General features: G+C 37.5%; 1 protein-coding gene across 19 annotated transcripts in view; it reads left to right on the top strand.

Moving 5' to 3' along the window:
- The window catches only part of Nrg1 (neuregulin 1), a 990069-nt gene extending 981700 nt beyond the window's left edge, over positions 1 to 8369 (top strand). For 12 of the 19 annotated variants that reach the window (XM_048792709.1, XM_048792711.1, XM_048792714.1 and 9 more), the window contains 3 exons: positions 42 to 172; positions 1178 to 1384; positions 4067 to 8369. In XM_048792709.1, the coding sequence (XP_048648666.1) occupies positions 42 to 172; positions 1178 to 1384; positions 4067 to 4721 (993 nt within the window). In that variant the 3' untranslated portion in view covers positions 4722 to 8369. Of the gene's footprint in view, positions 1 to 41; positions 173 to 1177; positions 1385 to 3543; positions 3687 to 4066 lie in introns of those variants that run through there. The other 7 variants (XM_048792719.1, XM_048792720.1, XM_048792721.1 and 4 more) reach the window with 2 other exon arrangements.
- The last annotated feature ends 6492 nt before the right edge of the window (positions 8370 to 14861 follow it).

Below are 14861 nucleotides of genomic sequence, written 5' to 3' on the forward strand. Positions count from 1 at the left end.
ATTTACATGCATCTTCAAGTTGTGTCTCTGTGTCTACCCAGCAATACGTATCTAAAAACGTCATATCTAGCGAGCATATTGTTGAGAGAGAAGCTGAGACATCTTTTTCCACTAGTCATTATACCTCAACGGCTCATCACTCCACAACTGTCACCCAGACTCCTAGCCACAGGTATGAAAATATAAAAATTCCACAGTAGTTCTCTAAGAATGAATTTTTGCACGTGAGCTTTTACTATCATTGCATTAAGAAAGGAGACACTTGGGAGGCAGTACAATATACAGACCTTGGACATGAACAGACTTTGGACATTGGTTGACTCTACTCTCAATAGCTGTGTAAATCTGAGCCTCAGGTTTTCCATTATCCAAAAAAAAAACGTGATGGTAGCCAGGCATGGTGGCACACGCGTGTAATCCCAGTGCCCCTGGAAGCTGAGGCAGGAGGATCACGAATTCAAAGCCAACCTCAGCAATTAAGTGAGGCCCTAAGCAACTCAGTGAGACCCTGTCTCTAAATAAAATACAGAAAATGGCTGGGGATGTAGCTCAGTGGTTGAGTGCCTCTGAGTTCAATCCCTGGTACCACCACCAACAACAAAAATGGTGGTGGATAATAACATCTACTTTATAGGGTTGTTCTTCCCCATTCTAGAGATTGTCGTCACTCACCTGCTGCTACTCACTGAATTGCTACACAGAGAAAATTCTAGGATTCTATATAATACTTAGAAACTGGATTTTATATAATACTTGGATTGCCTTGGAAAATGTACATGGAAGATTGGTGAACCCTAAATTCTCAAATGCCCTGGTGATCTCAAATTGATTGCAGGCTACCAAGAATAACACTGCACTTCCAAATGTAACTGGTACAACATGACATTTCTCTGACCTAAAGGATTCAAGAACACAAGGACTAAGAACATTTAATACATAGTGGCACTTGATTAATATTTATTGAATGAATGAACAAATAAATGAATAAACTATGTTCACAAAGCCCTCTCTATGGCAAGTTTCTTTGTATCAATTCTTTTCTTACACAATTACTGTTGTAGAGAGCTTCTAATGTATCATTAATTGGAAATATCTGTCAGAATAACTTCCTTTCATTTCCATTTCTGCATGTCATAAAACCAAACAAAACTCACTTCCTCTCACATTTCCCTTCTAGCTGGAGCAACGGACACACAGAAAGCATCATGTCGGAAAGCCATTCTGTAATCATGACGTCATCAGTAGAAAACAGTAGGCACAGCAGCCCAACTGGGGGCCCAAGAGGACGTCTTAATGGCATAGGAGGCCCTCGCGAGTGTAACAGCTTCCTCAGGCATGCCAGAGAAACCCCTGACTCCTACCGAGACTCTCCTCATAGCGAAAGGTAAAAGCGAGGGGCAAAGCTACTGCCCAGGAGAACCTCAGTTAAAGAATCCCGTGAGCACCTGCGTCTCACCCAAGGAGAGCTGCCTTATCAGAATAAGGGCGGCAGTTCCCATTTCTAGGAGTGCACCTAGTTGAAGTCATCTTTTTGATGGAACTTATTTCTTCTGAGCTTCTCTCATCGTCCCAGTGCCTGGCAGGCAACAGACTCTTAAAGAGCTGGAATGATTTGATGTGGAAGGTGCAGCAGACTTGGAGTTCCCAGAACTGGCCATAGTCTCAGACCCATTCTGGGTCTAGGTTCCTCAGTCATAACATTAGAGAGATGGCATCAATGTCTGATGAGGACCCTTTAATTCCAATTTGCCAGTTATCCAAACTCTTAAATCGGTGGTCAAGCTGGTCTCATGTTCTCATGTGCTAACTCTGTCTTACTTTCCAGCCTCAGTTAAGTTTGTCTTTGCTGACAGTCATGGGGGAACAGCTGCTTGTGTTCCACTAAATAGTATCCCTTTTATAAAGTTCCAAGAAGGAATGTGTCTGGCGGTCTTCATAGGTGGTTTTCAAAGAAGATGTTGTTGCCTTCTTTATGGCCCTTTATTCCAGAATGTTTGATCCTTGTTCTGGGGAGATTGAGGAGGGCTGGGGGAGTAAAAGCAAAAGTAAAGTAAAGAATGGAAGAAAGTTAACTGAAGGAGTTGTTCAATAGGAATAGTGAATTCATACATGCACTTTATTCATTTTCCCCCAAGCTGGAAGAGAGTAATTCCCAATTGGTTTTTAGCCCACGAATAAGCTGCTACCTGTGTGTTTTCCAATCCACAGGGTTTTATTTTATATTATGGTCATCTCATTCTAATCCCTGACCATTTATTTTTTTAAAAAGGCTTACATATTGCCAAATCCATATTTATTTGGTGGTTACATGGGTGGAGATGGTTTTGAAAGATATTTGTGTTCTGGACTGGGAAGTACAATAAAGATGACCTATTTAGCTTGTAATTCATATAGAACTAACTGATGACTTCTTTACTACCCTTCCTCAAAAATGTCTTTCAGAACTGTATGGAATTTATCCAATTCAAATTCTCCTTGCAAACCATTTGTTTTAAAAAAAAAACAGGTCCTAAACTGGCTGAAAACATTAGTCTTAAATTCATGTAATTATACTTGTGTATTAAGGCAATCTGTCCATCTTAATTTAGTCTCCTTTGGAACATGAAAAGGAGGTTGGGATGAGCTCTTTCTTCATCACTACCTGTGATGTTGATCTTTGAAGGCTGACATGCATATCCCAGATACCATGGAAGGCTGCAAAATAGACCTGAACTTAAAGACCACAGGGAGATAAAACTGAATTACTTGTACATGTTGGTTGAATATGGATTATTATTTCTCAAGGAGCTTAATTTCAGTACCCTCAAAATACAGTCTGAAGACTTGAGTCCCAAATATTTCAATCTCCAAGACACTTTCCCATTTTAGACACAGCTGGATCTCACATCCATATCACTATGAATCATGGAAAAGCAGGGAAGTTAATAGGTTTTCTGTTCCTGTTAGCTGGAGTTCCGAAAGTGGTGTCCTGTGTCATCACAGGTCATGATGAATTAGACTCTGTGACTGTCAAGGTGGAGAAAAGATTCATTTATAGTACTATGCATTGGTAACATTTTTATCAAAAGCTGAGAAATGTGACTCATTCCCCTCAGTGCTGAAAATCAGGTCTTCTTATTCTGGGGGAAGAAAGTGTGGTATGGTAAAAACAGTGCACTTGGGGGCCTGGCACTGAGATACACTGCTGTCAGATGTGGCATGATGACAGGTAACATAGTCCAGTCATCCCTTGAAGAGTCACAAAAGATGGCCAGGAAGATTTTCATGTCCTCCTGCTAGGAAGCCAAAGACTGATGCAGTGGAGGGTTGGCAAGAGATGTAGTCTGGAGACCAGACATAGTCTCCATTGTGGTAACTATGAAACCAATGTAAGGTTCTTTCAGGCTTACCTTTGAATGTCATGGACCCTGGGATGGGTAGTTGCAAACTGAATGTTAACTAATAGCATTTCATGGAAAAAAAAAAAAAAGTTGAAAGCACACAAATGTATGACACTGTTGTCAGGAATAAATCTAAGTTACTATGCTCTTTTTTTTTCATAAGACATAACCTTATAGCTGAGCTAAGGAGAAACAAGGCACACAGATCCAAATGCATGCAGATCCAGCTATCAGCAACTCATCTTAGATCTTCTTCCATTCCCCATTTGGGCTTCATTCTCTAAGACCCCCTTGGCATTTAGGAAGGTATAGTATTTAAGTAATACTTCTTTCCCTTCCAAATCCCTGAGCCTTGGTCCTTATAAACTGAGTAATTTCTAGGACCTAGTGTTCTCTTTTCTTGGCTCACATGCTTTTGTTTAAACTCATGATGAGACTGAAAATCCCCAAAGTTTTGATGAGCTAGACAATTTAGCCGATCTTTGCATGTACTCCTGTGAGGAACACTCTTGGCTACATAATATTTTTATTCCAAGGGTGCTGAATTTCCTAGTTTAAAAATTGAAAAGTATGCAAATGAATATTGTTCTCTGATGAGATCCTATGGTGAACTCTGCCCCCTTGCCCTCCCTGCTCTGTGCCTCTTATTCCACCACACTTATGTGGGGTATTCTGTGCTCACACAGGTATGTATCAGCCATGACCACCCCGGCTCGTATGTCACCTGTAGATTTCCACACGCCAAGCTCCCCCAAATCGCCCCCTTCGGAAATGTCACCACCCGCATCCAGCATGACGGTGTCCCTGCCCTCCATGGCAGTCAGCCCCTTCGTGGAAGAAGAGAGACCTCTGCTTCTTGTGACTCCACCCAGGCTGCGGGAGAAGAAGTATGAACACCACGCTCAGCAATTCAACACCTTTCATCACAACCCTGCGCATGAGAGTAACAGCCTCCCCCCAAGCCCCTTGAGGATAGTGGAGGATGAGGAGTATGAAACGACCCAGGAGTATGAGCCAGCTCAAGAGCCTGTTAAGAAACTCGCCAATAGCCGGCGGGCCAAAAGAACCAAGCCCAATGGCCACATTGCCAACAGGTTGGAAATGGACAGCAACACAAGCTCTGAGAACAGTAACTCAGAGAGTGAAACAGAAGATGAAAGAGTAGGTGAAGATACACCTTTCCTGGGCATACAGAACCCCCTGGCAGCCAGTCTTGAGGCAGCACCTGCCTTCCGCCTGGCTGACAGTAGGACTAACCCAGCAGGCCGCTTCTCGACGCAGGAAGAATTACAGGCCAGGCTGTCTAGTGTAATTGCTAACCAAGACCCTATTGCTGTATAAAACCTAAATATACACATAGATTCACCTGTAAAACTTTATTTTATATAATAAAGTATTCCACCTTAAATTAAACAATTTATTTTATTTTAGCAGTTCTGCAAATAGAAAACAGGAAAAAAAACTTTTATAAATTAAATATATGTATGTAAAAATGTGTTATGTGCCATATGTAGCAATTTTTTACAGTATTTCAAAATGAGAAAGATATCAATGGTGCCTTTATGTTATGTTATGTCGAGAGCAAGTTTTGTACAGTTACAGTGATTGCTTTTCCACAGTATTTCAGCAAAACCCTCCCACAAATTCAGTTTTTGCTGGCTTCTTGTGCATTGCATTATGATGTTGACTGGATGTATGATTTTCAAGACTTGCAACTGTCCCTCTGTTTGCTTGTAGTAGCACCCAAACAGTATGTCTTGTAATGGCACATCCATTCAAATACTCTTCTCTTTTGTATGAAGTTTTCTTTGCTTTCAGAATATGAAATGAGTTCTGTCTACTCTGTCAGCCAAAGGTTTGCTTCATTGGGCTCTGAGATAATAGTAGATCCAACAGCATGCTACTATTAAATACAGCAGGAAACTGCATTAAGTAATGTTAAATATTAGGAAGAAAGTAATACTGTGATTTTTTAAAAAAACTATATTATTATTCAGAAGACAGCTTGCTCTTGCTAAAAGGAGCTGCCATTTCCTTTATTTTAACTTATTTTTCTGGACAAAAAGCAAGAGTTTTAGGCATAGCTTAGAAAATGGGTTCTGGCTTGCTATCAGGATAAATATAACACCTTAGAAGAGGACTTTGTTTTACTTTCTCTCTGGGGGAGTGTTCCAGCGCTCATCTATTTGAGCAACAAATCACAACCAATAAAGGTGCAATCATTTCTGACTTGTATTTTTTCACTGATTTGGGAGCTACTGCATGGCTGTGTCATGGTACAAAAAGCCCAGCCCAAACAGCATACTCAGCAGTGTGTCTGACATGCTTCTAGAGTGAAACGTGCCTCTGTAAAATGCAGGCTTGTCATCATAGGAAAAAATGTTTCCATCATAGTGTTTGGAAGGAATTAATGTATAGAAGACCCAAGTGGAGCAGCCATGTGACTTGGTTGACATTTTAAATTTGGTTGACCACTTCTTTCTCCCATTCTGTTTCTCTTGTTTTTCAAATCCGCCTTGATTAGATCATAACTATGCATGAACATATTTTTTTTTGTCAGGAATGGCCAATGTGCATGTTTTGTGATTAGTAAGACTCTTCCACAAATGCTGACTCATCAGGAAGTGTCATTAGTGTTGAAAAGATTGCACCTTTACTTGAAGAAGTGATCCCCCACTGTGTACTGACCTCTCTATTTACATTCTGTGCCACCCGTTTCCCCCTCTTAATTTTTGCTTTGCTGTCACAAAAGCAGGACTAAGGTTGTTCTAAACCTTGCATGTTCTCTCGTGATTGTAAATCCAATGAAAGCCTATAGGTATTAACATTTGAAATAACTGTTAATTCAGGAAATAAGAAAAAAAAAATTTTTTAAATGCCGAACCCACTGTATGCCCTGCCTGGTATCTGTCAAATCAGGGCTGGAGTTTTACTTAGGTTCCAAGTGGCCTCCTAGGAGTCATGGGAAAAAATGGGAAATAGTGTAACAGGGGGTTCACAAAGTCCATGACAGTACTCAACTTCTTCTTTGCAGATGTACTGAATCTTCTTCTTTATGTATGTTACAAATAAAGGGAAGAAATGACATGCAAGTAGGTCTTAGAAGAAAAATGTAGGCTAGGCATGAGTCAGTGTCCTTAGACTCCTATGTGTTTCTACAATCCACAGAGGTGCTTGTCTGCAGGTCCTTGAAGTTAGTCTTAGTATTTGGTATTCAAATTTTCCTGCCATTGTTCACATGCCACTTTCTCTGTGCTCAACATTGTGCCCATTTGCTTTTTAACCTACATGGGAGAGCCCCTGTTAGGTCATACTCATTTCCCAGTTTTCTCAAATGAGTTAGATCATGGCACGGTGATAAAGTCAGTTTCAAGAGGTTGTCTAAACTCTTTTAACATTGACTTTGAAGGCTTTGACTCACTTCTCAACACTTCAATAAAGAAATTCCTACTGTTATTTAGAAACCTTACATATTCTGTTTCCAATTTTTTGGGCATTAGGGAGTTCAGATGTCCCATTGTGAAAAATTTCAAGAACAAATAGAATCTTCCGATGAGAACAATGAATAACACATTTCTTCAGTTTGAGAATTTCTACAAATTTTGAAACTGTAAATATACATGAAATTTTATTTCCAATCTGATTTTGTTACTTATAGAGATGGCTCATGTGAGGTGAGGCCACCTTTGCTCCAGGGAACAAGAGTATTCCATAATAAGAGAGGCCAGTTGACCGCTCAGGGCTACCTGCTACAGCCACCCAATTTATGTTCACAGGAACATTTCTGATACTTCAGTGCCACATCACTCTCAACCATCCCTATTTATAAATTCAGGCAGTTCAGTGGCAGTCCAGAGGAGTGTAAACCTATATTCCCAGAATGTGGAAAGCTGTCTTGGGTTTAAAGTAGTGGAAATGGCCCAGAAGTTTGACATTAACTTTCTTTCCTGGGTCTGGAATCATATCCCACCAAGGGGTATGCAGTGGAATATAGTATATACAAAACTCCTTTTTTTTTTTCACTCAAGATTCATTTTCTGTACTGTTTTCTCTTCTTTCCCCTCCCTTCCTCCCCCTCTTCCTCTCTCACTCCCCCTCCCTCTCCCGCTCCCCCACCTCTCCCCCGCTCTTTTTTTTCTCCCAAAGAATACCTGGTAGACAGCCTTCTGCTTTCTACAAAATGGTACTCTATGTGGGTGACTGTGTCCCAAACAGCAATATGCCATCTCTTTCTTTTTTCAGTGTGACTATCTTGATGGAGGTGGAATTGATCCTGGGTAACTTGCTTAGTAGCAATTTCTTTCTTTCTTTCCTTTTTTTTCTTTTTCTTTTCTTTCTTTCTTTTTTTTTTTTTTTGGTCTGAGGTTGAAAGGTATATGGCTCACATTGGTGAAAATTAGGAAGGCATGGTCTTATCTTTTAGTACTGGCTGCATTCCAAAAGCCACAGAGTTTTCTATCCACAAAGATCCATGAAACATTGCAGAGAATTGCAGACAAAAAGGAAATGGTCACATATCACAATTTCTATTATATGTTCACATGTAAATACATATGTACATTACTTGGATGTTTTATTAAATCATTTATTGTCTTTATGAGTTAATGTCAGTTTTTACTCTCTCAACTTACTGTGTAACATTGTAAATAACATAATGTCCTTTATTATTTATATTTAAGCATCTAACATAGAGAATTGTTTTCATATAAGTCTAAGATAAATGTCAATATATATGTTTTTTCTTGTTTTTCTTTGCTTTAAAATTATGTAATTTTTCCTTTTTTAAAAAAGAATAATTTATTGTTCAGGAGAAAGAATGTATATGTAATTGAAAATATTTGAAGAATGCACATTTGAAGGCCGTGAGGTACTGATAAACTAAAGAATTTATTATCCAAAATACTAAGCAATAAGTAATTGTGATTTATTTAAAGTTTTGTTCATTTCCCAAGAAAGTCATACTGCAATAAAAATATGCTACTCTGTGGAGACTTGGGCGTGTTGCTCAGCAGACTAATGTTTCAGTCTGTTAGACCAGCACCTTTTGTCTTACTTCGACAATTGTACTAACTTAGGAATGAATGTATTCCATAGACCCCATTATCATCTTGTCTGTCTGTTGCTTTTACCGCACTGCCTGTCCTGGAATCATCTGTCTCCTGACTCTGTTTACCACTTTCTTCCTTGCTGAAGGGGCCACACAACTGAGCAATATGACATTTCTTTCTCTTCCCACATCTACCCCACTACCACCACCATATGCAATAACATCAGAGAGAAACATTTTAGGGCATGACGGCCTGCATTTCAGTTGTTAAGATGTTCTGTCATGACAGCCAGAAACTTCTTCAGATTGATGTGAAAATGACAACATGCCAATTCCATCCAATCATAAAATGCAAAAAAAAAAAAAAATGCTAACCTGATTTAATGATTCAAATAGTGCAGTGGACTAAAACACAGTCATGCTAAGTTAACCTTCAATATAGTTTTAGTAAATTTACTTTCCATCAGGTCCACGATTGATCAATTCACAGTTTTTAAAAATCCATAAGGAATGAGTTTATGCCCCTCATTCAGCCAATGAAATAGGTCCAACTGACACTCATCTTACTGCTCAGGGAGAGGTCTATGCATGAAATATATCTCCCATTCTAATAAGACTCATCATTGAAAAGAATACATTACTTATTGAAATAATCTAAACAAAAGCCATATTTTAACAAATAGATATTTATGTGGTACTTTTTATATATTTCAAGAATTTTACTCATCTCAGATTTGAGAGCTTTAGAAGGATACAGAGTAGAGGTCAGCAATACTCTGGGGTATTTCAAGGTCTCCTTTAGATGTTGAACATAACCTGAAACTTCCCATGTATGTCTGCCTCCATATATGCACAAAGTTCCTCTTATCTAGTAATAGCTCCATTTGGTATTATTTCCAAGTAGTCTGGATATTTAGGAGATTTAAATTGTAGATTTTAACTATGCTGTTCTGAAGTCACAAATTAATTCACTTGTCCACCAGTCATTTGGCCAATCAACCATGCAACAGATGAAAGAATGCACAGAATATTTAAAAATTAATAATTGAGACACTCTCCTCAGTTAATTCTGAGGCTTTGTCCAACCCGCCAAATTGAAAACCACAAGCAGCTACGTTAGCAATTTATTTTAAAAATTGCTCAGCAAAGCTATTATGATATTTGAGGCAGAAGTATGTATGAAGGAGGGTTGTATGGAAAGAATGAAGATTCACATCTTGTCAAATTAAATAACTGGTTAATTATTGCAATTGTCCACTCATAATTGACTGTTGAATGTCAAACGCAGACCAACTCTGTAAACTGAAAAGTTATCTGTCTTTCCAACAAATCATTATATTTCTTTGGTCTCTGTCCTGATAATAAATGGCCAAAGGATTTGATGTCAGGAATTTGGGGTTAAGTATATCAGGTCTGAATTCCAGAGACTTAAGATGCTGAAAAGAGTGGAAATTTTTGATGATTTAGAATCACTTTGCACTCTATCTCCAGCTTGTCTACTCTGAAACCAAAGTAATAAACTAAATTTATGGAACATATTACATTAAAAGATTAACTTAGGGGCTGGTATTGTGGCTCAATGGTAGAACGCTTGCCTAGCACATGCGAGACCCTGGGTTCGATCCTCAGCACCACATAAAAATAAATAAATAAAATAAAGGTATTGTGTCCAACTACAACTAAAAAATGAATATTTATAAAAACAGATTAATGTAGGAAATAGAAATGCTTTCAGCTTATGAAAGATAAAACCTTTCTATTACAGGAAATTGCAAGATTTCCAATCTTTAAGGTTGTTGTTGCATAGGGTAGTCACATCCTCCCTGAATATATTAGGGCTCCTGTTGACATTCTGGTACCACAATTGCTGGATCTTACCAGTTAGATATTGGTTTTGAAATAATTTTAATTAAGTTTAAATACATCATCCACCATAGAAAAGGGATTTTGTAACCCATCATGATCTTCCCTATCCTTTTTAAACCGAGCAGGGGAAGGAGACCAGTAATTCTTAAAGAGGAGATGGAGAATGAGTAATAGTTCTACCTAGCATCTTTTTCTAGCACTTATCTTTCAAATGGACTTATTAATAGAGGAGAAGACATCTCTTCCCACTACACAACATGCCAAAAAGACTAAAGAATTACCTCTACAGATTTAAACATCTTTTTAATGGCTTATGCTAGATTAGTTCATATACAAGAAATGAACTATTAAATATAAATAATGTTTTATGATATTTTAAGGCTAAAAACATTCTTCATTTCTTTTTTACTCTCTTTATGTCATGATAAAATAAATGAAGAAAATTTAAGCTCAGCGAGATTAAAAAATCTTTCTTGGAGCTACATATCTACTGAATCACAAAGATAGTTTTGGGGTCAAATTTTCAGACAATGATTTAAGGTTCTATTAAGCTCCTCCCCTATCCTAAGCATGAATAGATCTTTCTTTTTCAGCTTTCTTTCATAAACAGTATAAGTTGCATCTAAAACCATGTTTCTTTTGGGAAGAACATTAGCCCTTCAAGCTTCGGTTTAGAGATATTCTGGAACCCAATTTGCTTATTTTAGTGACTTCATGAATCTCCCCCCTTAACTCAGTTTTCTAAGGAAATGAATTATAGCCATGAGGATAGGTTCATAATTTCAATATGTAGTTTGCATCCTCTAATGAAAAGAGAAGGGGCCTAGTGGTCAGATTTCTGTCCTTACCCCTTAGCAAATTTGTGAATTTGGGCAATTTTCTCCTTCAATTTATTTCCTGGTCTCTGACTAAAAGGCTGTGGTACACAGCGGATGAACTGTGAGAACATGTAAAGAAACTAGAAAATGTCTAACACAGAGTAAATATTCAACAGCCTTCCATTTACTCCTTCTCCTTCAAGCTGTTAAGCTTTGTCATTTAAGCCTCTCAGTTCCAAGTGAAATGCACTGCATTGGACAAACTGATCAAATAAACATATCATCTCTCCAATCTAGTGCCAGTAAAAGAACACTCTTAATTACAACAGTATGTTGAGAAACATAATCACCAAATAGCATTTAAAGTGGTAGCTTAAATAAGTTTTTTGTGTTTTTTTTTTTTATAATGCATGACAAGCACAGTTTGCATCTAATGTAGTCACACCATTTCATGTTGTGCTATTTCTTTCATTAAGGTTTTATTATAATTGCAGAAATTTACTAAAACATGACTGTTTGTAGGGTTTTCAGAATACTACCTTCAAACTTCATTGAAAGTATCTTAAAGCAGTAAAAACTGTTTCCAACTCAATAGTAAATCTGCACATACCCATTTGCCTTAGTTTTCACCCACAAGGTTCAGACATATTTCATTTTCTTAAAAACTAAAATCCTAGCAAAAGTCATCAGAGTGACAAAATTAGGGGAGTTAGGCCTCAGATTAACACCTAAGTATTTGAAAACACATAGCTTATGGGATTCTTGTCACCCACTTTCATCATCTCTGGAATAATTCTTTAAGTTCTCCTTATTCTTAACCCATACATAAAACAAGATTCTTTTCTCATATCCCAATTATCATGCAACCAATACTTTATAGATTTAAGCTGTCTGGATTCATTCCTTTAAAACTTCATCCTGCAGCAAGAGTGGTGGATGATTTAGTTTTGTGATAGCAATCCTTAGGTTTGTAGTATAGGCATTGTTAATAGCAAAAGAATCTAATATAATTTTCTATCTGCTATCTTTCCTTTAAATAAAAAACGTATTTTTTATTGAAAACAACTCTAGTTTACTCTGAAAATAATGCAAAAATGTTTTCTTATTTTTTACAGAAATAATCTTCTAGATGTAAACTTTGTATCTTTCTAATTATCATCATGAGTTAACACCTGTCTTTTCTTCCCTCTCATAAGGTGACTCTCTTCATTGTCTGACCTTGAGCCCTTCTTGGGGATAGTATGAGAACTTGAGGCTAGGGAGGTTATCTAGAATCTTTCCAGGTCTGCATCATGAAAACTAAAGTGAACTTCTATCTTCATCAGAGAAAGGGGACTCATTGGTATACACTTTTCAGCTAATAAGGTACCAAAATCATTTCCACTTGGATCCTTGGCTCTCACCATCAGGAAGAATAAGAAAGAGGGAGAATGCTACACATGAGAGCCACTTGTGGTGGATAAATTAGGTAGTTCCCCAATTCCCTATAACAACATCCTTTCTATTATAGATGATTCTGCCCTCATAGGCCCCACTCCATTCTTTAGAGCTTCTATCTTCCAGTTCTTCCTTTCAAAGATTTCAAAATCCTAATTGCCCTGAAGCTCATTCCTCTTTGTATACATGATCAGAATTTTCAAAGTATACCCCATAAAGATGTACAAATATTTTGTGTTAATTTTAAAAGAGATCTGATGTCATAAACTATACAATTCCATATTTAACAAAAATTTAGTTAGAAATGATTGGGCTTAAAGAGGATGGAACGTAATTTTATTAATCTCTGAAGATTTCCTTGATTTATTTAGTTGTAAAACCTTGAGAAAGTTTTAGGGCAGAATCACACAACATCACATTTTTTTCCATGATTTGCTTGACCAAAAATTTCTCTTTCACAACATGAAAATGATCTTAGGTCCACCCTACATTTTGGATGTTTTGTCTCTTTGTCTGAGGAGTTAGATTTCTAGCCAGGAATATGAAGGAGAGACTTTGGGTTTTTCTATTAAGGTGTTAACACACTATGAATGAGATGTAGAGTTCTACTCAGGGTCAAAATCATGTCAATTATCAAGCAAAGGAGCAACTATGGGCGTACATCCCCTCCCCGGATTAGTTGAGCTACCTGCCACCCATTGACCAACTCAGACCTGAGCAAGATTCTAAATTTCTTCCTCCATATCTCATTGGTGGCAGAGGTGTTTATACCACTGATGTGACAAACAAATCCTTCCCTCTTCCATAGCCTCACTGCTTCCACATTTGTTCATGCTCATATCATCTCTCATGGGGCCCATTGGATTTGCTTCAGCAGCTTCTGTGGGCCACCCTTCATATTCACATCCTGCTAGAAGATTTTAATGGGCAAGCTTCATTGTTCCGTCTCCTAGTTGTAACTTTCCATGGCACCTAAGGTTGATTAAGTCCGAGTCAGCCATAGGAGTCCTTCACAGTCTGGCTTCTGCCACGCAGCCCTATATCGTCTCCCATCCTCATCATTCATTCCAATCTCATGATTTTATGTTTTCCAACTATATCATACCAGTGCTATCAAACCCTAGCCATGAGAATATCATCATTGCCATGTAGCATATGTATTATTTTTTGCATATTGTTTTTTAATTGACTGCATTTCTAACTAAAATAAAGTCATTTCAAATAACACTTTGTATCAATGCTGTGAATGGAAAACTGCAATCAGTTGCCATAATTAAAACAAAACTGTAAAAAATAAATATAATAAAAATGAGAAGATGCTATTAAGTTCTAACCACACACTGTTTCCTGTGGAAGTCCTGCAAGGGTAAGCCTGTTTTTCTGACACAGAGAGAGATCAGCAAGTCATTAGGTAGATGGAAAATATATTTGGAAAACACAGAAAGATTTATTTCCTAAATTAACGAGGATTGAGCAGGAATTAGTGGGGGAGTTACTTATGCTAATATATTCAATATTATTTAATGTTTGATCCTAAAATTATCTCAGATACATTAATCACCCACATAATTTAGGAAACAACGCTGTGTTTGCTATATATTCCTGCTCTCATGCAGACCATTCATTTTATTGGAATTACCCTTTCCATCTAGTCTCTTGAACTTCTTTTACCCTTTCTCTGTGTAAAGGAAATCTCCATCTCTGAGAATCCTTTGAGGATAAATTTCCACCTTTCCTAAGCACTAAGTGCAGTCTTTTACTCCCACTGCATGCTGTGAATTCTTCAACACAGTATTTTCCATTTATCCTACAACATGTAATTGCCTAGAATTCCTCCCAAAGTGGACTGTGCATTTTTTGAGGGCAGAGACATGGTTCTATTTTTGCTCCTACCACAGAATCTAGAACATGGTAGATGCTAGATGTCTAGAGAATACATCACTGGAATTTAGAGACTTGGGATATTTACATATATTGGCAAATACATGAAGAATCCAGGTAATCAGCCATTTTTAAAAACAAGATCATAAAAGAGTTGACTATAAGTTGTTAAAATTTAAAGAAAAAGTATGAGTAAGAACTAAAATTGCTAAATCACAATAAAAAAAATTAAATGAGACCAGAGTCAGAGTTCAAGGGATGGGAAATTTCTTCATTTAGACTAGATTTTATAGCGAATACATGTACCACATGTAACTTTTGTACTTCATCTTGGTTTTTTCTCCACCCAACTCTGTCCTAAAATGGACTTTCATCTCTAATCACAATTTTCCCTTCCACTTCTTTGCAAAGTTCTGAAACTAAAACTTTATA

Source organism: Marmota marmota, unplaced genomic scaffold (assembly GCF_001458135.2).
Source record: "Marmota marmota marmota unplaced genomic scaffold, marMar, whole genome shotgun sequence".
In the NCBI taxonomy this organism is placed as follows: domain Eukaryota; kingdom Metazoa; phylum Chordata; class Mammalia; order Rodentia; family Sciuridae; genus Marmota; species Marmota marmota.